We start from the raw sequence: 26101 nt of genomic DNA on the forward strand, positions 1-26101 counted from the left end.
ATGACGGTTGTAAGACGGAGGATTAAGCTGGACTGAGCATCATTTTGCTGGGGAGTTATGCCATTGTTTGCCAGTTCGTTATAATCTACATTTGATCGAAGTGATCGGTGAGCGATCGATTTTGACGTTGATTGGCGATTCTTTTATGAAGAGTTATGTTATAATATTTTGAGTAGCTAGTTGTTGTAGAAAAATGAATGCATTATTTTATGTAAATAATTATTTAGCATGAACATATTTTTAATCTTTAATCTTCGTTCGTGATCAAGGCAGGTTTGTACCGCATTACAATTTATTTGTAATTTTTTAAAGGATATCTACCTTAATTCGTATTGCAATACTAACTTTTTATAGTTGTAAAATTATAATATGTGTTGAATTTTGATATGAAATAGTAGTTTGAATCAAACTTTGTCCAGAATTATTGGAATAATCAAAATATCAACAAAAAAAGGACATGCAAATCTATTATCCATTTTCATTTATTGTTCTCCTGACATATTTTTATTTTAAACAGTTAAACGTAACACCAGGTTACCAGCTTTTTGATAAAAAAAAACTTAATACTCATTAAAATGGCATTACACCATTATCACGAACGCTTGAATATAAACAAGTCTGCATGAATTTAAAACTGCTGTTACAAGAGCATTTGACTGGCACGGAAATAGTACTATTATTCAAATTTACATTAAAAGTAAATTAGTCGGCCATAATGGGCAGACCGTATATATACGGAAGAGAACATCCAGAACTTCCAACTTTTCGCGAATTGATCTTCGTGTCACAATGAAGATCGCCGTCGGGTTTCTCGTTTTGGCCATGCTGGCGGTATACATAGTGGACGCTAAACGGAACCGTCAAGCAGCAGCAGAAGAAGAGGAGTACGACGACGATATGGACGGATTCTTTGGATTACAAAAAGCTTGGATGAAGATCTACGTGAAATGGAAAAGTCGTGTACAAAAGCGAACGACAACGAAGAAATCTCGAATGACTACTACAACCGCGAGGAAAACAACCACCAAATACACAACAACTACCGCTAGGACTACAGTGAAAACAACAGTAACAACACCAAAAATAACGACTACTACAGCGAAACTAACTACTACTACAGCCAAACCAACTACTACGACACCGAAAGCAGCTACTACGATAGCAGCTACAACAACTACTAAGGCCACGACGACTCCTGTGCCGACTACAACTACTAAGCCAACGACTACTTCAACAACGATCCCAACGACGACGACCAAACCAACAACGACATCTACTACCCTGCCAACCACCACTACTTTGCCAACTACTACTACTAAGCCCACAATTGCAACCTCTACTGTACCGACTACGACGGCTCCTGCGCCAACTACGACTGTACCGACTACGACTTCTGTACCGACTACGTCGACTCCTGCGTCGACTACATCGACCACAGTGCCGACTACTACAGCAAAGCCAACAACGGTTTCTACAACAGCTCCGGCCACAACAACAACAGCTCCGATCACAACAACAATAGCTCCGATCACAACAACAGCAGCTACGTCAACAACAACCAAGCCAACAGTCGCTGCTGTAACGTTGCCTACTACAACTTCACCACCGTCTACTACGACGTCCATACCCACGACCTCTACGGTATCGACAACCACTGTGAAACCAACCACAACTGTGATTACATCCCCTACAACAACTGCGCCTCCTGCAACGACTACTGCAACAGCGACCACCACTACGTTGCCAACTACTATCACGACTCCTCTGGTCAATAAATTTGCACCGATGCCTCTCGGTGTCGTTGGCACGACGACAACGGCCAAGGTCAGTACTATCCCTATTGTGAATAACATGCCATATACTGCTTCAAACACAAAATCTGATGATCCTTTTGCTTCCGGGGGAACGTCGGCCTCGATGATCATGGCACCCTGTCTGTTACAAACATCAACTTCACCGGTATTCGTCACCGACAGAGCGACTACTCCTACGACTATGGTGACTACCCCAGCTACTAAGGACGAGATTGAGCCAGTATTGCAAGAATATTATGAAGACTCGTACAACGACGAAGAGCTCATGGTCTACCTAGACGGACCAGGTGTTGAGGAAATGAAACAGAACAATGACAAAAACAAGAACATAAATAACAACAGAAACAAGAACAGGAACAAACAGAAGCAGAACAAGAACAAAAATAATGGTAATCATTTTGGGGTCAATAAAAAATCGATTAGAACGGAGTCGCACTAGAGATTCGAAAAATTGCTAGCAATACATTTTTGTTCTGGTAACCCAATGTTTTATCCATGATAATTAATCGAAAATTCAGCTTGTTCCAGAGCAAAAAAAGTTGTTGCAACAAGTTTTCGTTGCCGATGGGCTGACAAATAAATATCTCGCAAATGAGTAGTGAGGTTGCTTTAACACGTTGTCAGTGTCGTTATAGATTCGCGGTCTCTTGAATTAAATCATAGAGGAGTTGGTAGGAGGAATTCGCTGTCCTAGAGATCTATGAAGCTAGTGCACTGTTTGCAATCTATCATATTTCTAGGTCAGGTTCTGCGTCAGTTGAACTTCTCTGCACTTTTCGTTGACGATCTCAATGGTCGACTTATGCCAACTCCAAACCTGTTGGCATCTGGTAAACAATGGTCTCTGATACTCGACCATTTTGCAACCAGGTAGCCAGGTCGTACGAAAGAGATCGTGCCCCTACCGGGTAAGGGTTGAACTTGGAGCACACACCCCATGCAGGTCGGTGCAGCTGAAAGACAGTTGCCGTATTTGACGTAGAGTGATTCAGAAGAAGAAGAAAAAACGGCAAAATAGATTAACCGCAGTTCCCAGTGTAGTGCAGGGACGGCGAGGAAAATGTAGGAAAAACAACCGCCCTGCAGAATGCGCCGAATGACCTGGCGCATTTTCTCCCATCGGCTCGGGGTGAGCGTAAAAGAAGAACAAAACGAAACAAAAAGCACACCCGCACTGGACAAAGCCTGATCTACCCTTACAGATGCCTTTTCCCGGTGGCGTGCCGTGCGCCATTTTGTAGCGCCGCTTGAACGTGGCGTGAACGTGCGCAATACTGTAAATTAATTGGTTATAATTATAATTCTCATTGTCAGGCAGGGCATTCCATATTTCTTCCGTCCCACAAGGGGCGAGGTTTGTTTTTTATTATTGTTTTTTTTTGTGTTCACTTTCAAGTGCTCCCGCTTGATGCCGCCTGGCTGAGGTGTTTTTCATCGTTACCGTTGCCACCATATTTGAATTGCCAGTTAACTAAAGAGGTGTATATGCTTTTTGTTCACCTTCCCTCTACCATGTTTTTTTTGCGAGCTAAAAAGCCCGCTACATGCCGATGTTCGCACTGGCCAATTACGACATTAGCATTCATTTGTCATTGTACACCACCCCGGTTGATTAGATTGGACCTTTGTTGCAGAGATTTTGTGTTTTTTTTGCACCAGGTGCCAAACTGCCACCGCGCACGGGCTCATCATGTGTTGGGAAATATTAATTTACACCGTTTCGTCTCGTACCGCGGTTGCAGTCGGGTCGTGGGTGCACCTGAACTGCCCGTTGCTAGGTGGAGTCGAAGGAAGTCGAACTGTTTCTAGGCCAGAGAGCAACGAGTCACGGGTTTTTGTCACGGATGGAGCGCAACTAATGCATCGGAAGGATAGGCCCTTGGTTAGGAGGTCAAAGCGAATGAAAGAAAGAGAGTAAGAAGGAGAGCCCTTTGAAGGGGTTTCTATACCATTTTTTTTGCAGAATACTGTGATGAAATCACCCTTATGATTTAGCTGCTAAAATGCAATTAACAGATAAAATAGAGATAACTTTTATTTATCAAATTTCATTAAGATAATTAAAGATATCCCATTGCTGGTATAACTACCCCCATCGTGTTGTATTTTGAACCATACTTTGAAACAACTTAAATCACTCAAGAATGTGATTTTCATGGTCTATTAAACAACGCACTCCTTAGGTTTTGGCCTGCTGCAACGTCAAACAGCAGAGTAAATCCGAGAGATCGTATTGCAAACCGCACTCACTGTCAACTTGACCCTTTTGGACCGTTTTTACTGTGTGGCTGCTTGTTATTGAAATCGTTTGAGAAGTTTGCAGGTTTGATGCGAGGATAAAACCACCATCACCGATCTGGGAGTGTTCTCGACACATGAAAAGAATTTGCGCTTCAACCAGTGGCGTTGGAAGTGACCGCATGCTGCCGTGAACGTTGCTCCACGGTCGGCAAACTTCACCGAGGCCACACGGTGACAGTGGAGCGTACAGTGGAGTGACAAACGAACTAATTGTACTCTACCGTTCCCTGCTTGACCAGGGCGCTACACCATGTTGGAGGGTTTCAGCACAGAAAACACGGAAACCCTGCTGCGTTACATCGCTCCCACCATCGGTTGTGTATGCCACTAGATGGCAGTTTTCAAGGGCATGTGGATGCAGCGCTCGACGGGTGGGCTTTCGCAAGATTCGGACATTGGAACGGTATAGAACAGATCGGGTCCTGCAAAGGCACACCGGTATCTAAATGGAGCACATTCTTCACCGTCTGTTCAACCGATGCCTACAGTCCGGTTTGGTCCCAGGAGTAAGGTCAAGCGCTTTCCTTCGCCGACGCCATAGCTGGTGAGGAGATTTTGGGATAGGTTCGCTTGCCCTCGGCTCAAAATTCCACCATTAGTCACCCGGGTGGTTGAGGGACCCGATCATGTCGACAAAGTCTCGCACATGCCTGCCAGCGCACATGGACCAGTTTGCTCGGGTTGTCGAAGTGGTTCGAGGCTAGAACAGGCAGAGGGCACTCCTAGAGCGTGTTGCGAACAAGCGCACTGCCCACCGTGTAAAGCGGTGGTCAGATTCCGTGCGTACCCGATATGGGATTGGCAAGAAGGAACGATGGTGGTCGTGATTGGAGCGAGCCTCGGGAGCCGCTGGAATTCAGCTACTACTTCCTGGTATCATTAATCTCGCCCCCGGGTGGTGGAACAGGCAGCAGGTCGTCGTAAGTTGCCGATCAAAGGGGTGCGTTCCTTAATGGACCGTTTACTGGACGATCGGGACGTAGGGTGCTTCTACGAGAGCCTTTACGAACGTTTGTCCGATTATAGGTTTTTTTATCATTCCAAAGATGTTCGACTGCCAATTTTTTAATATGGCATAAAAATTCCTCTCTGCTTCCAAACATTCTTCCTTCATAAAAATGCAAAACATCCTCCCAAAGATCCTTTGTTAAAACAGCAAGCGTTACTCACGATCACAACACGATCCCGATGCACGGTAGTATAAACGAGCGATAATAGTAGCCGCTTTAGTATCTGCAAACGGTGCGTTATTGCCAGCTAATTGTAGCACACAGCAGGCCGTTATGCGTTGATTAGTTTATGACGGCGCGTTCGAAGGCGACACTGCAGTTGTTGGGCTTTCGTAATAGCGAACCCAATTGCTTTCCTTCGGCACGTCCCGACGCCAAAGTGTTACCGGAACCGCAGTTTTTTTAGGGGGAGAAACCCTAATTTGGCGACGCTTATTTATTCTGTCGCCATCGCCGTTCGCTTTTCGAGCGCCGTTTCGTTAAGATTTAAATTATGTTTCCCGTCCTTCGCCTGATCGCCTGATGCCCCGGCTTTCCTCCTCGAACGGCACGATCCTGCGAAATGTAGCGGTTCGGAATCCAGGAAGCACGCGGCGAGTCCTTGCCGTGCGTGCGATCTTTGTCGCCCGGGTTTTTTGGTTTCGTACTTCTCGCTTTCGACCGCGACAAGCGCACGCGTAGGATCGGTGGCACAAATTGCTCCCAGATATGTAGCGCGTGTGGAACGAGAGCAAAAACCGCTACAAAATACCACAATCACTTTCCTTTTGCTTTTGCGTGCGCTGGTCCCTTTTTTGTCGCTTCTTATTCCGCCAGTTCGAACGCAAAAAAAAAGAAGAGAGAATCAATTTTTTACCCAACCAACGATTCATTGCTTGTTTATTTATGCGTAATGGCTTATCGCGGGACGGTGGGCAAAAGGTGCATTAAAATGACGACGCCACGGGCAAATGCACTCGCGCGCACGGTGCGTTCCGGTTGCCGCGAAAGTGAAAGGTCACTCCCGGAGCCCGCGTGTGCCGACGTTGCGTTTGTGCTGTGGCCACACGAAAATGCGGTGGGTAACGGCGATAAAAATGTAGTTAAAAAAGTGGAGCCAGCTTGTGGGTGGCACGCATCGGATTCCGGAAGGATGCCGTCGCCGGACTGTCGCCGGAACGCAGGAATACCGAGTCGGGGTTGTTGTGTTGGGATGCGTTTCACTTGGTGGCGTTGATAAGTTTTCTGGAGTATTTATCCATGGCAAAGGTTTGGAGGTAATAAAAGCAAAAATGCAGCTTTCATCAGCTTGTAAAGCTTTATTAATGGAAGGAATGTTTGAATGACTGTGTATGAAATGACCCATTATTGATGGGAATTGTAGTATAAAGAATTGATTAAAATTTTCACGAAAATAATACCAATTTTTATTCAAAACATAAACATATTACTGAACCTTTACGAGTGAATTAAGAATGCGCTTGAATTACTGTTGAATTAAATCAATCCGCTTTCCAACAAATTTTGTGAGAAATTTCTCCTTAATATATTTTGTTGCTATTTTTCCATTGCTCGATGGTACTTTTTAGCTCATCACTGTTGGAGTTCCACCACTATAATCAAGCCGTCGTTGTTCCGGTTGAGCCCGGCATCGGTCCGGCCGGATTCCGAGATCACCCAGAGAAATCCGGCCGGCAGTTCCCGTCCCGTAGGGAGTAGGTCAATTGCATAATGAACCATGTACCTATGTTAACCGTATAACGAAGTGGATATGCATGCTAGCCGTCTGGTGCATCCGCAACGTCGTCGTAACCGGTGTACGTGTAAAACCCGGGCTCCGAGGCTGTGGAAAGTGGCGCTCGAGGTCTGGCTGAGGTGCATCCACAAAAATGCACCGTTGCCGAATGTCAGAACACAACGCAGGGAGAGTTCGCTGGCTCCGCGAGCTGTCCGGGAAATGATAAAAAGTTATCTCAGCTGCATTGTGTTGCTGTTGAAGTGAAAAATCGCACTAAAGAGAAATGTGGATTAAAAAACCCCCTGGAAACGCCACACGCAACGCGTGGGGGACATTTTGGTCGCTGGATTGTAGGTTTTTATGTTTCGCAAGCAGAAGTCAGCTGTCAACGTACAGACAAACAGAGCGCTCCTTTCCAGGACGGACGGTGCGGATTTGTTTCTCGCAATGCCGGAACAAGGCGCACATGTGGGATAGCTGTCCTGCTGGAGCGAAATTGCATTCGAATGTCGTACCCATAAGGAGCGCTACGGGTGCATCCGATCGGACGACTTGACGTAGTAGAGTGAAGGTAACCTTCGAGCGTTACGTTACGTTTGGTGTAGAGAATTCCACGAGTGAGCTTGATCGCAGCCGACGTTCGTTTTCCCAGCAGCAGGGCGTTGATTTATGGTCGCACTTTGAACTGACCATAGGACACGCTATTCGCGGCCCTTGAGGGTCCCATCCGCACGGATGCTGAAGTCAAACGATGGTGTGGTTGTTTGAGCGAGTGCATTCGCGAATGTACGCACTTGGTCGATGCCGGATGTATGCCCTGGAAAGATCACGGATCGAATCGATCGATTACGCTCGGTCGCGGATCGATATGTCATCGGGTGGGTCTGATCGTTTGGGAGGGCTACATAAGCTCGGACCTGCGAAGGGTTTATTGCGAATCGGTTTGTGCAACATCGGTGATACATTACGAGAAATGCGCAATTTGTAGCCATCGGGCTGGTTTTCAAATCGATTCACATCCACCGATGGGCATATTTGGATTTGAGGTTTATGATGTATAGAAACTATTTGAATCCGATGATGAAGAGTGAATTGGTTGATCGGATTTACTTTGAAAAAAAATGTTTTAGAAATTTAAATGGGTTCTCAAGAAATTCTTTTTTATATAAATGTCTGCTATAAGAAAATTGGAGTTATTTGAAAACAAAATATAGCATTAAAGAAATATACCTTTCTAGTTGGGAAAAGTACGACATACGATGTGTTCTGGCGCTCTATCTTTTTATCTATGAAGTAAAATTACATTCCAAACAAAAAAATTCAGAAAAGCAGCAGATCGTTCATATTTCAAACACCAGCTGCCACGCAGGTGAACCATAAACTCTTACCGAACAAATCGCACTGATTTTCTAAGTACTATTTATGCCCACCTGCACGATCACCCAACCCGATTGGAAGTGCAACAGCACTACCCTAGAGCTTGAGTTGCATTTCACCCTTTTGCTACACGTGAAAATTTCACACCCCAATCGGCCAACCAAGGAAGCGCATACATTCGACCCACCGACACCGATGCCCCATTAATCATCGAGGGCGGCCAAACGGCGGCCCAGAGAGAATTACTTTCACCCGCGGCTGGGATGCAGATTTTCTCACTTTGATTGTTTTGTTAATCCCTCCACTTCCGTGCAGGCCCTTCGCGCTGGCACGGGAAAAGGGCACCCGGTGATCAAGGCGTTCATCCCCTTCACACTACCTGACGAAAAGTGCATGTTTTTAGGCGCACGTTCGCGTTCCGGTGGGGATGCGACCTCGAGCTGACTTTCTTGCCTTTCTAACGACCTGGGCGTGGCTCGGAATCGAACGTCTCTTCACCCTCCAAACCCTCCTCCAGCCCTTTGACAAATCATGATTTATGGATCGAAACGATAAAATGTGGCTCTTCTCTGGATCAGCCCACTGGCGCACGTGGATCAGGACGTCGATGAATGCTGAAATGGGTGCGTTTTTCGACCCCCTTTTTTATTGTGCGCTGAGCTCTCTTTTCTCCCCTTCTCGTCACCAGGTGGTTGATCGCGCGTAATCAGATTGAAATTTGGTCGCTTATTTTGTCGCACTTGGGCGTCGATAGGGAGGACGTGCACGTGCGGGATGATGACGATCGTGATCGTCAGCGCTGCAAGAAGATGCACTTTCTGAACATGACTCCCTGTTGCTCGGCAGCCCATTTGCTTGGGTCCCCGTGGGTTGATCGCGAGTGGCTTTCGTTGGGTTTACGTAATGCGGGAGAAATGAGCGAATGCCATGCCTTCGCTTGCAGGAGATCGACCTAGCGATGGGCATCGAATTCGTGAATCTGATAAGCCGCTCACGGTAGCAGGAAGGGAACGCAGTGGTTCGGAGACGAAGATGTGATGACTTTGAGCGTGACACGAATGTGCATCACCTGGTGCATGTGGTAGATGACGAAATGATGACGTCTGACGATGTTGATTAATTTATGCATGATTTTGCACTTTTAATTAATCATTTCAACATCATCTATCATTCGTTGGATTTTGCGATGATTTTTTTCTTTTCACTTTCTATGGTGGTACTGGTGTTTTGTAGGCTCTCAAAATTATATTGCACCTTTTATTATTTTCAATGGAAAACATTACATTTTCATCGTTTTTTGTTTATTATTGGGTTTAAAAAAGTTTGCTCATATACTTTATTTTTAAACGTTCCGTAGTTATGCTCGAATGGATTCATTAAAACCACATTGCGTTTCAAGCTAACAATCACTACACTCTGCCTGTTTATCACCACGCAATCATACATTCTGCACGCATTCATGCCAACGCGTCGATTACTATCACACCCTGGCACTCTGATTGCTTCATAGGAAAGGTCAACTTGGGCGAATCCTTCTGCGCGACATCGCACGCTCTAAAGCCAAATGTAAAGTTCCACCGACGACAATCGCTAATGGCATCAGTGCAAGGGAGTTGTATAATGATTTTCGCTTCTTTAAATGCATGCCACAAGACAAGTCAGTCCCCTTTCCCCCTTTCTCTCCGGACGATGTCACCGCCTTAAAAACTGCAGCTCGATCAAACAACGGAGCCTTCGTGGGGCTTGCTTACGTGCCGGGGCCGATTACGATGAGCCTGCGAACTTCCCGCTCGCACACCGGCGTGACGAATTGGTTCTGCATTTGCGTGCGAAAAGCGTTTTGCAGCCACTTTTGCGACGTTTTTCCAGCCCCAGCTAGCTGCATAGCTGCAATTTAACCCTTGAGGTGCAACGTGGAATTATAAAATGTGATAAAAGGATTTTCTACCGATAAAATCCGGTCGACCAAAAGGAACCTATTGCACAGCGAGCCAATAAACAAATAAATCAAAAGGCCTTAAATCTGATCACCATAGCAACCGCAGCCTTCAAGGGTTAACCGGTTAGGCAGCAGTTGGTTGCTTTGTTTTGTTTTTCCTCCACCAGCTCCAGACGCTAAGATGCAGCATCCGTTGCGTTCATAATCCGGTTGATTTTCTTTTATTTTACCCGTCGGATTGCTTTGCGAGGCTTATCACGCACGTTCCGCAGGGTGGCCCGAGTGCGTTAGGTGCAAATTATAACCCTCGACGACCCGAGTGAGTGAGAAAGTCCTCGACGGGTCTTGCCACGGATCGGTTGGCTGGACGCGTAATTACCGGGACACCATCTATCATTCGTCTCGCGCAAACTGTTAGGTACTTTTTTTTTCGATATTCATTCGATTTCTCGCTACCAACCCGGCGTTAAGCTTGCCATCGTCGCTGCATTCTTGTTGACAGAAGCGAACGCAAATCGTGGCCTGTTGAAGCGCTCGCTCCGTGCGTAATCGACCGGGAAAGCCGGGAAGGGGCTCACATTTTGCTTGCGGCAGATAATTGATGGCTCATTTATGGCCCTCGAACGGGTCGCGACGACAGAATCAGTGCGCGGTGGGAGCGAAAAATAAAGCGCACTGGCTGAGGGAGGAAAAGCGGCGTGAAAGAAAATCGATGCCGGCAGAGCCTCCAGTTAGGAAAGAGTTTCCGCGTCCCGTCTGCGTGCATCCCTCGGGGTCCAGGGGAGGGGCCTGGCCCAGTGATGGGTTGGGTGGTACCGATTTGACCGGAATGTTATGCAAAGAAGGGCGCGCACATGGCCGATGAGAGTGACACCCGGTGCGGCTGGGCGGAATGACAGCGGAATGCTTTTATAATGTGGGTTAATGTTACATGTTACTTTTCCTTTCTGCGGGCTATTGTGTCCTAACAACTAGTTTGGTTACGCTGCGCTCTCGGTGCGCCTTTGGTGAGGAGAATTTTCTCTTTTTTCGCAGCATTTTTTCATTTTCTTAAGCGCCGTGTGATGTTCAGAGAAATGGAACATAATTACCTCATGTACAACACGTACTAGAGGTGATCGTATGAACATGGAAATTCATCAAACGTTACACTATATTGAGTAATATTCATTTTCAGCTTTGATTCTATCAATTTATATTCTATTCTGTTTTTTATTTATATATTAACAACGATTATTTGCCATTGTTTAGCAAATTTATTTTGGTTGAAACCAACTAAATTATGCCTAAACATATTATTCTAGCCCTTCCAATATGACTTTTGACATTCTTTTTAAAAAATATATAATGAATGGAACATAAAGCTATGTAACTACAGGAATTAAATCAGCTCTGAAGCATTTTGACGATCTATTTCCGGATTTATATTATAACCATGCTGTATATACCTTTATGCACGAAAGGAAAAGCAAAACGCTCAGCATTCGTAATAAAAAGTCCTTTTTTGCACAGTGTATTGGAGTTTATCGAAGTATCTCAAAAAAGTCAATCCAATCACACGCAAACACGAGACTGAATTATTCCACGAGTCAACCGCTTAACTTAGCGACTGTTCGGTTTTTGCGTTTCGGTTTTATTCGTTTTACCTCGCCTGTATTTTAACTAGCGCATGACTGGCTTGTTGCAAAAAAATAAGAAGAAAGCCTCTCATTTTAAGACACTTTTACTCGGTGGTGGCTACACCAGGGCGGAAAAAACACTCTCATGGTCTGATGCAGAAAAGCAGGAAACAACCGAACTCAATTTCCACCCCTGGGGTCTCGCCTGGGTGTCACTGATTTGTGATAAAGGGCAAAGAAAGTCCCCCCGGCAAGCAAGCGGAAGGCGAAAAGGGGCCGGCAATATACAACTCCTTTTAATTAATAAAACCCCATTTGATCCAATTTGAAATTTATTTCCACGCGCCCTGACACGCCACCCCAGGAGCCCGTGACACATCCGATCGACGAGGCGGCGGCATGTTGGCGTGTAACGCGTACAGATTCGCGTATGCGGCTTGCGAATGCGTGTTTTGTAATCGCACACGAAGGGCTCAGGGGGAAGGCCCAGTGAGAGCTACGTGCGAATCGCGATAGTGTCGAGACCCCCTGGAGCGAATCCAGAAATTGGTTCGGATCGCGGGAAGAGCCTTAGTAGCGCGTATCGCAAGAAGTTCGCCATTTCGCGTTTGCTACGCGCGTGGAGGCTGGATTGCGTGTGGTTCAGATGACCGCAGGAAGCCACAGCAACGCGATGGAGAAGGAAAAAAAGCGCAACCAAAATCGGAAGATTGAAACTGTTTTAGATAAAACTTGACAAATGAAGAAATATTATCATAATACGCGCACGAGATAACCAGCCAGCACGCTGAGTAGACCAGAGGCGGTTGAGATATTCTCGAATTTACCGGACTGGTGGGAAGCCATCGCGGCCACTTTGCGTTAGATAATGGTAGCTTCAAGATATTTCAATTAACGCACGAACCTGGGCAAGAAATGCCTTCGAACGTGGGTCGGTTGGTGAAGCAGAGAGAAGCGAGCACCATATCGAGCAGGCCAGCAGCACATTTGTCATGTCGTCTTTACGTCATAATCCTGAAGGCGAGCAACAACCGGGGTATGTCTAATCCTGAAAAGATCCAGACATGTAGAGTGTGATGGGATTGCTTCAGGACATCAATTGGATTCTATCGAAGCAAGGAATTATCGAACGCATGTTTATTGCTTGTGATTTTTGCTTGAATTGAACGGGCATTTAAATATACTTCTGAGGAAATAAATTAGCTTGTAAAATATTAGAACAGGACTCCCTATATCTCACGGTATGTAATGCATTTATATCTAGCTTAAAACACTTCCTGAATTGCATAAAAAAAATCTCAAATAAAAATTTAGCATGTTCTTATAGTTTGTAAGCAGTGTATTTTTTCAAAATTGTTTGTAATTTTTTTTTCTTGAAATTCCAGCACATAACGCTCCCAAAATTACGGTGGCACCCTATTTGCAAATTACGGTGGCAGCACCCGACAGTAGCCCAGTGTCTCCTTTCGCACAGACGCTTCCGCCCGTTTTCGAGCGGTAAAACGCCTTTTCGCTAATGTGGGCCGTTAAACATACGCCTTTCACGGTCGCCGTCGATCCGGCTGTTGCTTGTTTTCTTGCCGGTTTCGGCTTAACCGTTGCCTTTCTCACCGCCTCTTTTATTAATGTTTATGCTTCCGAACTGTCCAAACAAACAAACGACCGCCGTGGCCGGCGTTTGCGCATTTATTCGCGCTTGCCATTTCCGGGGCGGATCGCGATCTGATTTCGTTTGCCCGCCGATAAGCATCGGTACAGTGCGGCTCGTGAAAGTTCGACCAAACGTGCAATATTAATGGAAGATGACCATACCGAACGGGCGGCATCGCGATGACTGATTGTAATCCTTGTTTGCGCCTCGAAAAGGAGGGAGCGAAAGAAAACGGTTCTCCCATTGTTTCCATTTACAGGAGTGGAATAATATTTTCATGTTATGGTTTCTGATTACGGTAGTCCGTTTGTAAGAAAAATCAGATCAATCAATTTAGTTGATAAAAACATTGCTGTCAGTTGCGTCATTTATATATTTCGTAATGGTTTTAGCTCCTTATTTTTTAAAGCTATATGGAATTATTTGAAAGTTTTTAGCACAAAACAACAAGCAGAAATATCATCGAACTATGCATTTCATTACTTCATTCCTCCTTTTACCAAAGGTCAGCCCTTTCTCCCACGCTTAAGGATGAAAAAAATTAGCCAAGCTAATTGCGTGTCGTAAATAAGGGTATCGAAGTGCGGGTCCGATGGTCGTAAAGCGAATCGAAATGAAACCTCCCCAAAAATAATAACCATAAACCGTCCCGTTGGTTTCAATTCAAGTTTCAGAAAGGCCGGATTTTTGGCAGGATTTTTTGTGATGCCTGCTACTGGAATGCGCCCTTCTACAAAAATAGTCCGCGGAAGGAAAGGAAAGCGAGATCGTCCCACTCGCAATGCCATCGGTAGTAGTTTCTTTGATGCGGAAAGTGGAGATCCTTCAACAGAATCGTTACATATTAGCTCCAGTGATCGGTTCCTGATCGGAGCAGGAAATGAAGGAAGCCTTACCGAGCACAAAAGCCCACTGATGGGCACGTTGAAGAGAAGTATAGGAAAAAAAAAGATTCCATCACAAGTTCGTGCCCTTTTAAAGGCAAACGGCGCGCGAGCATTAGGACGGGTGTCATATCCGCTCGATTGATGGCAAGAAAGTTAATGCAGCCCAAGACACATCAGCCTAGCTGACCTTTCAGTGATTGAGCATGATTTGCTGTGGCGCAAAGGCACCCGATGGTTGGCGCGTTCCCTTGTCGGGAAAGGTGAAGTAATTTTCGCAACCACGCAGGGAGGAGTTTCTTCATTTTTCCGCCACCTCGAGAAGGGCTTTGTTATTTGCCAGAAGAGGCGGTCGGGAGCAGTCAGATATTGAGCCCCGTTGCCAGTTACCTAATTGATAAAACGGACTGTGATCTTACGTTGAACAATAGCCTACAACTATTGTGGTCATGTTCCTGTATAATGCAAGGTTTAAAGTGTTTTTTCTGTATCTTTGAATTGACATTTTACATAAATTTATCATTTTTTTTCCTAGTGATCTCGATCATGATTGAAACGTTAATTAACTTCGTTAACTTTCATGTTTAAATTTTTTGATAGAAACTGAAGTTGAATTCAAATAGCATCAAAAGGTCTTCCGATTCCTGTTTAGAAATAAGAGCTTACAAGTGTTCAAATTTGAATAAATTTACGTGATCCGGCTCGAAGGCTCTAAATCGAGGATCGGGTTTCGCTAAATTGCTGCCAGTGATTTTATTACCAGAATTATTTCCATTTCGTAAGTGGTAACGAGCTGTCACTTTGATTACTTTATTACTTTATTTTCGTCCCACGTATTTGCCGTAGAATTCACCAAAAGTTCAAAGTCATTTGGTGCGCAATTACGTTCACTTCGAGGTGGTTTGCCTTTTTTTTCCCTCGTTTTTCTCGTGCCTCTCTTATCTTTTTGGCACAATCCCGAGCTACGGCGGCTAAAGTCAATTAGCTTGGACAGAACAACATATCATTTCACGCCACGAGTGGCGCTGGGTATGGGTGAACAATTTATTAGAAACGAGCAAAAACAGACAGTGCTGGAGGAAATAACGATCGTTCTATATCGCGCGGGTGCAATTTCGTGACGGATCACTTACTTACGGCTCCACTTCCTGTGCAATTGAACCGCCGCTGAAGTGTGTCCATCCGATTCGAAATCGTGATTGATTCGAACGTCACTGTGCATTTTTTTTCGGGGCACATACTGCGAGAAAAGGGAGAACCAATCGCGCTAACCCGATCGTAAAGCCACACGCTCCTGCGGCATACACACGCATACATCGAGTGGAATTGGCTCGTGATCGCGACCGCCAGCGGCGTGGCCACTTACGCGATTTTAATGCTGAGTTACGCGCATAACGCGAGCCGGTACGAGCCGGTATCTTACTTCTCGGTCATGTGTCGAGATCGAGCAGCCACCGCACGAAAATTGGCCCTAATGTAGGCAATCAGTGCCGGTCGGATTCGGGTGGAGGAGTCAAATGTTGCAACAGCTCTCCGCTGGCGACCTTTGGGGTCACCGGGCGGGGTCACGTGAACGCAACTGAATCGGGCTGGAACGTTCGTGCTTTTTAATGCGGGCTCTTCGGTAGAGCTGAAGTGGTCAACATAAAAAAACGGTAAGGTGTGTTTTTGGGGGAAAACATTGAAAAAATAAAAATAATCCGGTAAATTGAAACCTTCTGGGCCGTTCACTTATTCGTTGTGACATCCGGAATGGGGAAAAAAAATCGGCATCTTGTTTCGTAAAGGTGCTACATTTCAGAACGAATGTTTTCAAAAAAAAATCCTCAGACACAGTTTTTCGGTTCAGCGATATATGACGACCCATTCCGGCCAGTCTACGGATTAATGGAGCCAAATATTTTTTTTCGAACTCTAACGCAAATTGACGTTTACTTCTCGCTCGTGACCCAACGCGACATTGGCGGGTATTGGCCCACATCAACGCCAATTTGCAAATGTATGATTTATAGAGAACTTGAAACCTCGACGCCATCATGAGTGCAACATGAGCGTCGTTCGTGTGTGCAGTGCCGATGCATTTGCGCTCTTGACGCGTTGGCGTATCGAATTTCTTTTCAAACGCCACCTCCCTATGGAACGCAACCAAGAGGTGACGCCGACAGTCGTAAATTTTGCGCGAAAATGCATCCGACGTTTGGATATAAATTTGCAACCAACGAGCAGTCACGCATGAGAGATGGTTGGGTTTTTATTTTGTCGCCGTCTAGACGTTAGTTCCACTTCCTTCGCGAGGACTAGGTCAAAGGTAACTAAAAGCTTGATGACCTAGTTCTAAATGTTTGCCGATTTGTTACCAGATCCTTGCGGCCACATTTAAACGGAAAATGGGCTGTGATTTGTTTCCGAAGAGACCAAACCGAAAGGGTCCAAAAAACACTTTAATTATGCGGCATGTATCATAAATAAGTTGGTGTAAATGGTTCAAATTACTATATGAATTATAAGACATGCTAACAATGTTTCTCAAGAATCCTCGCGCAATTTAGTTCAATATATGATATAACATCTATTTTATCTATGAAAAAACATTAACAAGCAAATATCTTCCACCTATATATCAATCAAAATATTTTTATCTTTACAACGAAACCATTTTACGAAGTAGTAAATGACATTTTGAAATTTCTCTCAAAAATCCCCACCGGCGCTTGAGGCTTAAAAGTGTAACATTTCGCTGCGCTCGGTTATATGCGACATAAGGTTAGCATTTACGATTAGACGTAAAACACCGCGTCATGGAAGCCGCCGACGCACGCACGCCACCAATCGAAGCAATAACAGAGGTTCGTCGCCTACTGCCGCACGCAGTCTTTCGTACGGTTCGTCGCTTACTGCCGCACGCAGTCTTTCGTACGGTTCGCGCTCACGCGATATCCGCTAGCGCGCCTCACGCGTTGATTACCCTCTAATGTGCGGTCGCCGCCGGGTTCGTGGTATCGGATGCACAATTTTACGGCCGATGCTCGCGCGACCGATGCGTGGGGTTTGTTTGGTTAATGCATTTTATGGAGTGCGTAGCCGGGGGTCACTCGATGCCGGTCTGAACCGAACGGGGCCAAAGGGAAAAGAGCGTAGAAATGGGGTGTAAATACGCACGAACAGGGTGCACTTTGAGGGTGTCACTGGTAGGAAAAGAAACAAGAGCAACCCACCACACCGTGGCAGGAAAATGGGCCCTCAGCTGGGCATTACGCACGCGCGTACGCGTCCCCGATGTGTCCGTCTCGGTGCACGGCGATGCAGATGGTGGCGAGTGTGCGAGTAATAATCGACGGAACGATTTCTTTAGGAAATGAGTCAATTTAGTCGCGGGGCGCTAAGTCGCGCGTCGGTCTGGCTGATGTAATCTCGGATCAAAACGGCTCGACGTGGCCCGATGGCACCGGGAGTTTTCCAGCCACGGTGGCGCACCGCGATAGGGCAGGGTGACGAAATCGTAGCACACGGTAGCCACCGAGAGCCTAATGACTGGCCGGCCAGAAGGCAGGAAATAGTGTAGAATTAGTTCGTAATTTGCATTCAATCGATTGTGAAACCGAGTGGGCTGCGATGTTACATGAAAATCTCGCACCTTTCCTGTGCTGAATTCCCTTCGATCGGACTAGGAGCGTGAATCGTGAAAAACGCTTTAAAAGGAAAACGATTTTGTTCTGTCTTGTTATGGAGAAGAGTTTCTGAAATTGCTTCGAATATTTAATATGATTTTTAATGTTAGAATGAAAAGCGAAAAGGTAGAAAAGATCATTTTTCGCGTTAAAACAGACTATATCGAATTTAATCAACAAAAATCTTTCACCGCCAATAAACATTCCATAACAGCCGCTTGGTTCTAAATGCGTGACTTCCAATCCGAATTCCACGCCAATCTGGCGTCCATAAGCTGCAATATCGGAACAAAATCAATGACCATCCAGTCGTAACGCTTGACCGCGGTGGCGCCTGCAGACACCACAGCGAATCCTAGCCATATGTTTTTCCTCGAGGCGTCTCAAGACCAAGCGCGACCGAATGTCGGATTAGACGCGAATCGAGCATAAATCATAATTACTGTCCATTTGAGATAGTTTTCAATTCAACAAACACCCATGCGCTAGTCGGCGGTATCATCGTTTTGGATTGGAAGCAATGGCTTCGCGATACCGAAACCTCGTTCAGTGGTGCCACATGGAGTTATATGTTGCGGATAAAGAAAGGGTGTGGTGGCCATTAATACGTTTCTTTTGGCTTAAAACTTTTATTTCTGAGAAACCATAGAAGCCAACCGATGTGAAGGGAATCGAATCCTCGCTCGGACGAAGTTTTCTTGCTCTGTATTTAAAATCTCGCGGTCTTTCGGCGACCCCATTTCAATCCGCGCGCTAATGCGTTCGATTTTGGTTCGCTGACTAATTGCAAGCTTGTGTTTAATAGCAGCCATGGCACTGCTATTCCAATACCTTCGTCTGGTATGTTAGAAGGGCGCTCGGTAGTCCGGACTTAGATTTATTTATACCAATCATTGGATTAAAAAATTATCACACACAGTTAAAAATAAGCCGCAAGTATAAATTAACACTGGCGAGGTCCACATCACGCTGGAAAATGCTCATAATCTACGATTTCCATAGGCAATAAGATAGCTAGCGGGTGTGCCAGTTTTAAGGCGTTGTTTCGAGATCGCTGCATTTGATACGATCACTTACTTGTTATCTGTGCATTAGAAACACACTTACTACGGTCGGTTCAGAATGATGACTATCGTGATGTTTGTTTGTTGTTGCATAATTAATGAGTTTTACTAATTAAATACATTTCAAAATTTTAAGGAAAACCCCTTAAACCCCATTTTGATTGATCTCTCAAAGATATGTTGATTAAACAGCTATTGAATAATTTTTTTACACATGTAATATATTACATAATAAAACAAGATGTAATAGAACAAAATGACACAACAAAAATATAACCATAAATAAAGATCATTCCCAGCTAGTTTATTGGGAAATAGCAAGTGCTTCTGTTAACGGATTTACCCAGCCGTTAATTATGCACTGATCGCAACGCCTAATGTCGATTTAATGTCGCAAATGTTTGCAAATAATTGGCAAACATTGTGCAACCGAGGCAAGCCATCCCTAAACCGAAATTGTTTTTCTTGCCTGGAGCAGTAAAATAAGGGGCAAGTCTGCTTAGTTTTTCCTAACCACCAACCGAAAGGCGTCGAATTGTGTTTGCGCCCCATCATGATCGAGTCATCGGTTTCCCACAGCACCGGCTCAATCGAAGTTCCTCCAAATTTTCCCATCGCTTTTCGAGCCTCGCGGGCAAGATCGGTGGGTCGGCATCGATCAGCGCCAGAGGTGCAACACCGATGACACGCTACACGATCGCGGTCGATTTTCGGGCGCTGAAATTCCCCCTTTAGTCTCTCCCACGGATGCGCGAGGGGAATTGTTTGCTCAACATACGGGCCAAAGAAATGAACCCAGTAACGGCTGCGGTGGGAGGACGGAATCGATCCGACGGGTTTGAAGTAGGTCACTTCACTGGAAACCCCGGTGCGGGTGCGAAAGATGAGCAGCGCGATGCGCCAACGGGATGAGAAAGCTATTAGAAGAAATGGAAACCCTTTACGAGGCCGTTTCCGAGCTTGCAGCTTTGTCTCTTCGATCACGGCATCACGCGAGATGGGGTCGGGTTGTTGTATTATTTTATGTTTCTACTCCAAATACACGAGCCTCGCTGCTCCTTTTTTTACCCTTTCTTTTACGCCCACAAAGGCGTCGATATTGCGCCGCCCTGATGATCATCCCGGCTGTGGGCCATTTCTTCTCTGCGGAACTTTTTTCGCCCTCGCTCGGTGACATAACTCGTGGACGTGGAGGGCTAAGCCTGGCGTGCAGGGTGTGATGCAACTCGCCCGAAACTACGATCCCATTCCGGTAATCACGCGGAAGATCGAATTCCAGATCGATCTGTCGATCGTTCGCATCTGGTTCTGTACGATAATTGGAAGTTGATGATGCTAAATGGATGTTCATCTCTTGCATGGTTGAGCTTCATTGTGGGAAGGTATAAGATGGGTTACGCATGTTTTACGAAGTTTTCCTTTAATTTTTACTTTTTAAAGCAATCCTTCAATTTTTCATCGTTTATTATTTATCTTTGTTTTTTTTTTTCTATTCCACTATACAATACAAAATGAAAAACATTACTTTTCAATGCTTGATTATGTTCAGTCAATTAGTTTTTTATGTCCAAAATAGTATAACAATAATATGCGACACAAATCAATTTGTATTCGGAGTATTTGCCTCAGCAAACAAATGAATAGCGAAAGAAATTATTAGAGTCATGTATCTAATTTGCAGATTTGAACCAGAAAGGCAACAAATTGTCTTGCGGTCTCGTTAACCATCTTAAAAAAAGGCTTCTTCCCCCCATCCGAACGTCTCGCATGGCTTCTCATAACGCCCTCTTCATGGCGCCTAAACCACGCGCAATTTAAAGAGCTAAACGATGCTCTAAATGCCGCTCGTTTGTAGCCCGAAGCGTGCACCCATCGAAACACTATTTGCCCGGCGTCCATCATCCCCCAATCGATTACCGCGTGCGTGACCGACGGAGCATGATTAGCATGATCTTCATCATCATGCCTGGACATGCTCATGTGTTTATGATACCGAATCGACTGCGGACTGGGGGCGAGAGAGAGAGAGAGAGAGAGAGAGGAATTAGTAACCAAAACCTCCCCAAAAACAGAGCCCCATTGGCGCGCCGCAAGGCAAAACAAAAAGGCCTCCTTTCGAGCGATATCCGAAACTGACGCAGGCGCACGATCGACGCATTTCGTGGGAAGAAAATTATGACACCCCAAAACAAAGCGTTCGCATTCGCCCGAGGAGGGGAGAGTGTTTTGTTTTTCCTTCGTCAAACGATATGTAATATTTTGTTGTGTCGTCCCGATTCGTTCCGGAGCGTAAAGTTAGGCTTAGGGAAATTATTGCCCCCTCGAGGGAGGCGCATCTTCACCTCCCGTAAGGAAACCCTCCTGGCCAGACAGCCGGAGGGTTGATTATTTTGATTGTTTTTAGGTTTTGTGGTTGGTGTATTTTTCTTTTGTGTTGTTTCCATTTTTTTTTTACATAAACACTAAGCGGCCGAGGAATGCAGCTCTATTTCATCGCAGCATAACGCGTCCGTGGTGCTGAGGTCGGAAAAGATCATGCACCGATCGAAACTGGATTCTCCGTTCCATTCCACCCTCAACATTCGCTTGGTCAAAAACGCACGATCACGCATAACAGCCGTCCCGTGGATCGTTATTAATCGGCCACTGCCACGAGTACTTGGTGCCGGTTTGAGTCAGGAGTGGGGAAAAATCCCTTGGCGCCCTGCCACCCCCCTGGAGTGGGAAATTCCTGGCGCACATTCTTGCAGTGCTTCTGTTTTTCCTGTTCACGTAAAATGTAATCGCTTCCGTCGTTTATCGGGGCGCCTTTGAGGGACCCGGTTTAATGGTTCCAGTGCGATGGTGCGTAATATGTTATTAAATTATAATTGTAATATGAAAACTGTGGCCAAGGTGCAGGATGGTAGGGAAATGGCGCCGAAGGAACGAGCTTTTGCAATAAGCGCTAAATATGATGGGAAGGAATGAGATGACATATAATAAACATGCTCCATGGAATGGATTTTATTTTCCACTTTTTCTATTAAAGACCATTGAAAAATTAGTTGACATACAGTTCAAGTGCACAATAAACCCGTGCTGTAGAGTGCTGTATTATATTTCCACCCCTAAAAAGGTGCATGTTGCAGTTTAAATAAATAGGTTACAACGTGAGCGATTAAGAAATTATCGATGGACATCTTTGCAGTAAATTGCGGCAAGATTTCGACAGCCTGATCGCCACCGGGCGCCGAAAGGTGTGCTGTGTATGTGTGTGTGTGTGTGTCGGAGAGTGTTCCGAAAAAGCCACCCTGGGGGAAGCGTGCCCAAACTCGCTCCCAGTGCTTCATTTGCATGCGAAACCCCATCGGCATCGGTGGGGTTGGTGCATAAAATCACTTCGCATCGTTCGACCTTAATTGCGGCCGGGTTGTCTTGTTCGTTTTTGTTTTCGTTTTGTTGCTTTGTTTTATTTCAATTCCGATGCGCTGATGCACACGCACTTATGGCCCGCGGCGACATGGCAGATGGAATGGAAAAATCATGCTGCACCCCGAAAGTGGTCCTGGCGGTGCGTATAAAAAAAGGCGCCCTCTTTGCCATTGCTCAACCGCGTGTGGTTCCCAAAACTAGCTAACCCTCTCGAGAATGGGTGCTACGCATCGCGCCGTGGGTCACGTACCAGTTTCGTTCATCCAGAAAAGGTCAATAGTGCACCCGGGTGCGTTTTAATGAAGAAGGGAATGCGATGAAATAAAAAAAAGAGCCCCATCGCGAAACTAAAGTGGCATGTACGCGCAAAAGGACACACCGCCAGCCGTGTGGGGATGATACAGATCCCACCGAACGGGTGAAATAAAACTTGACCTCACTCAACAGCGACTCTTCCCTGGTTGGTTGGTGGAGGAGGGAAAAAAGGAACCCGAAACACGCAACCGAAGACACCGAATGCAGGGCCATTCCGACCCAGCTCCTGATGGAGGACGAGCACGTAAATAGGATATCGTAAAACGAAAAGTAAAGCCACGTAGCGACCTTTAAGCGCGCCGTATAATATTCGCTCGATTGGATAATGATCGAACTGTAGCGGTTCGGATTGGGCTCGGATAATTTACGAAAAGTGTGTCAACGCGCGCTCGCGCGCTCCTGGCGTCACTGTGCGTTGGGGATGCGTACGACCCTTGAGTGATCCGGACTGGATCCTCGGCAAGGCCGGGAGCGATCTTTGTTTCGCTTTTGTTTCGATGCGATTTTCTTTCGCTTTTTTTCACGAACGATAATTGGGCATGGGGCAGGCTTTTTTGGGAAATGTAAAATTCTGTTGAAATCAAGCTTTTGAAATCAAGAAAGCAAATTTGGGCGATTAATGCTCAATCGACGTCCAAACAATTCGTTTATCACAAAAATGGAACTTGTATAAATAAGTTTGTACGTAAATTACAATAATTTTCAATTACTTCCATACAATGTGATGGCTATGTGATAGGCTCCATCCATTCTTTGTGATACTATAAATGGAACCATGCAAGCAGTGCTGATTAATTATGTGAAATATATATTTTCCCGACAACGGTTACAAATATGACCTGTCTCAGGCACATGCTGCTCGATACCATCATCAGCGTATGCAAACATCCGAAGTATGCCTAGGTTTCGTTCTCATCGATCCATTCCTCCTAACCTCCCCATTTCATGCATGTCCTCCGTTGTTTCCTTCCAGCCGCCACCACAGCACGCCACCGGTGTCGATTACCGAACGTGTGCATCTGCATGTGTAGTGCTCTTCTTTCGGGGAATATTTCCCCACAACTGAGCTGTGGGAATTGAGCGTGCTTCCAAGGCTAACCGTGGCCCTTCCGAGAGGTGCACAAAATGAACCCGTCACGACCGGACCGAACCGCGCAGACTCCCGGCGATAATGGCCCCCACAAATGAGCCTCCCGCACTAGCTTGCTCATCGAAACCGATTCAAGCTCTGTTGGGGGTAGTGCGATTCAGTAGTTGTGCTTTCCAGGTGCATGGAAAAAGAGAAGAAAAACTGACAGTTTTAGAGTTTCCCCAAACAAAGCGCAGTAATCAAAATGGTTTCAAAAACCTTAAATGGCGGTGTAACAGCGAATGGCACCACGAAAAACACCATGGTGGCCTCAGTATCTCTAAAACCTATATTTATGCGATACTTTACGAGCCATTGCTTGTACGAGCGTCTCAAAAAGCCGATGAAAATGGTCAATTTCGAACTCGTACGTGACTGAACGGAGCAGTTGGTGCAGTTTACTTTCAAAGTCAAGCAGCGCAAAAAACGATGAATATGAAACCAAAAAGAAATCACCAATAGATGAAATGTAGATCATTGAAGGCGGTGTTTAACACGATGTTCACCCAAGTGCCACTCGCCTCCAAGCCAACCAACAAACGATCACTTCAAACGACCGAAAAGCGATGAAATTTCCTCTCTCACCACCAAAGCAGCTTCTTCACGTGATGTGGCCTTGGCAACACCTTTCTACCCTCTATGGGGAGAACGGTAACGGTTCAGTCGAATGTCGCTTTTCAGTTCTAGTAGCCAAGCACGAAAGCACATCCCAACTGACAGCTGCCAAGCGGGTCGAAGATGTCGACCACCAGCGGGAAGCTGGTCTTTAATTACGAGCGGCTCAACGTGGGCACCACTCCTCAGCATGAGTGACATTGATATTCGCGGCCCGGTGGTAATTGGCGGTGTGCCAGGGTGCCATTTCTGTGGCTGTATCCTGCCGGTGTCGGTTCCGGCGATCATTTTTTCATCATCCCCTAATGAGACATGATCATTGTTGCGGCCAAAGCAACCGAAGATGCGCCAGTACCGGCGGAAAGCAAGACAGATCACGGACACGGTGCTCGGAGCGATCAATAGTGAAGCTGTAGGTGGCCAACCACACAGAACGCAACCTTCGGAGAACGGGCAAGTGTACCGGAATGTCAGGAGGAAAATCCCACCCACCCGCCGGAGGGTGGGTCAAACGTCACACTGACAGCTTTTCATTATTCTAATAATGACCGGTTGAAATGCATGTCACACCGGCCATGGGCGGTCGGGTAATGTATCATCTTCGGCGACCCCGGGTGCAGTTGCACAATTCTCGCAACGCCAATGCTGTCGATACATCGATCGATCATGGTTGGCACGATCGTAAACCCGCCGGTGCCGGCAGCTTAGCAAATAACTAGCGACGGTTTATTTGTTGCCATTGACTCACTTTGGGTGTGAATCAGTGAGCGGTTCTGCAAGGGAAGAAACAAATGCAGCTGCAGCTTTCATAGACCTTCTTGGTAGGTTCTAGAGGCACTCATGTTTTTATGACTTAGAGCAATAAAATATTCATTGATCAGTAAAGTGGTCTATTGGATTGATGTATTGGAAAAATACTGTCGAAAACATTCAAATAAAATGATTAAATGAATAATATTTTCATTATATTTTATTAAATGCAATATGCATCATGCATTTTTTAATTCATGCATGGTGAAATCAATATATTATTGCTTAGTTTTCCAGTACAATTGTATAGCTCTGTTGATTATTATCCTTTCAATGATTCGTCCTTGCGATGTAAAAGCTGTTGGGTTTATCCCATATCGATAGGAATGCCCCTTGTTTTTTGAAAATGACTCTGAACGTTTACTCAAACCATTGAAAAGCATAAAAAAGCCTGCAGTTCCATGCCTTCCACAGCTGACTGCAGCTCAAACCACCACGCGATCATCGCCCGGTCGTCGAACGAAAGCAAAAGTGAAGTAAACCGGCAAAGACTGGACCATTTTATCCCACCTATGGCTCAGCGGCTGATCGGTCGCCACGCGTTCATCCTTTAAAAAAAAGCTCCACCAAAAGCTCCGAATGAGTTCGCGGAGTTCGAGCTCCGTTTTCGCTTTCGTTCGGCATGACCATGGACGCACGGTGGGGCAAACGAGCGATCGAGTATGGCTTCCATCGGCAAAGCCCCACTTGGATTCAGTCGTTCGTCGTCTATCGCTCGTTGCGGTCTCTCGGTACTAGCGCAGCGAAGTAAAGGGTAACAGACGGAGATCTCCT

At 45.7% G+C, this 26101-nt stretch overlaps 1 protein-coding gene across 1 annotated transcript; it reads left to right on the forward strand.

The window, feature by feature from the left end:
* Positions 1-789: 789 nt before the first annotated feature.
* Positions 790-2253, forward strand: LOC128728737 (mucin-2-like). Its single transcript, XM_053822383.1, has one exon. The coding sequence runs from the start codon at positions 790-792 to the stop codon at positions 2251-2253; it is 1464 nt and encodes a 487-aa protein (XP_053678358.1).
* The last annotated feature ends 23848 nt before the right edge of the window (positions 2254-26101 follow it).

This window comes from Anopheles nili, chromosome 2 (genome assembly GCF_943737925.1).
Source record: "Anopheles nili chromosome 2, idAnoNiliSN_F5_01, whole genome shotgun sequence".
Lineage (NCBI taxonomy): Eukaryota > Metazoa > Arthropoda > Insecta > Diptera > Culicidae > Anopheles > Anopheles nili.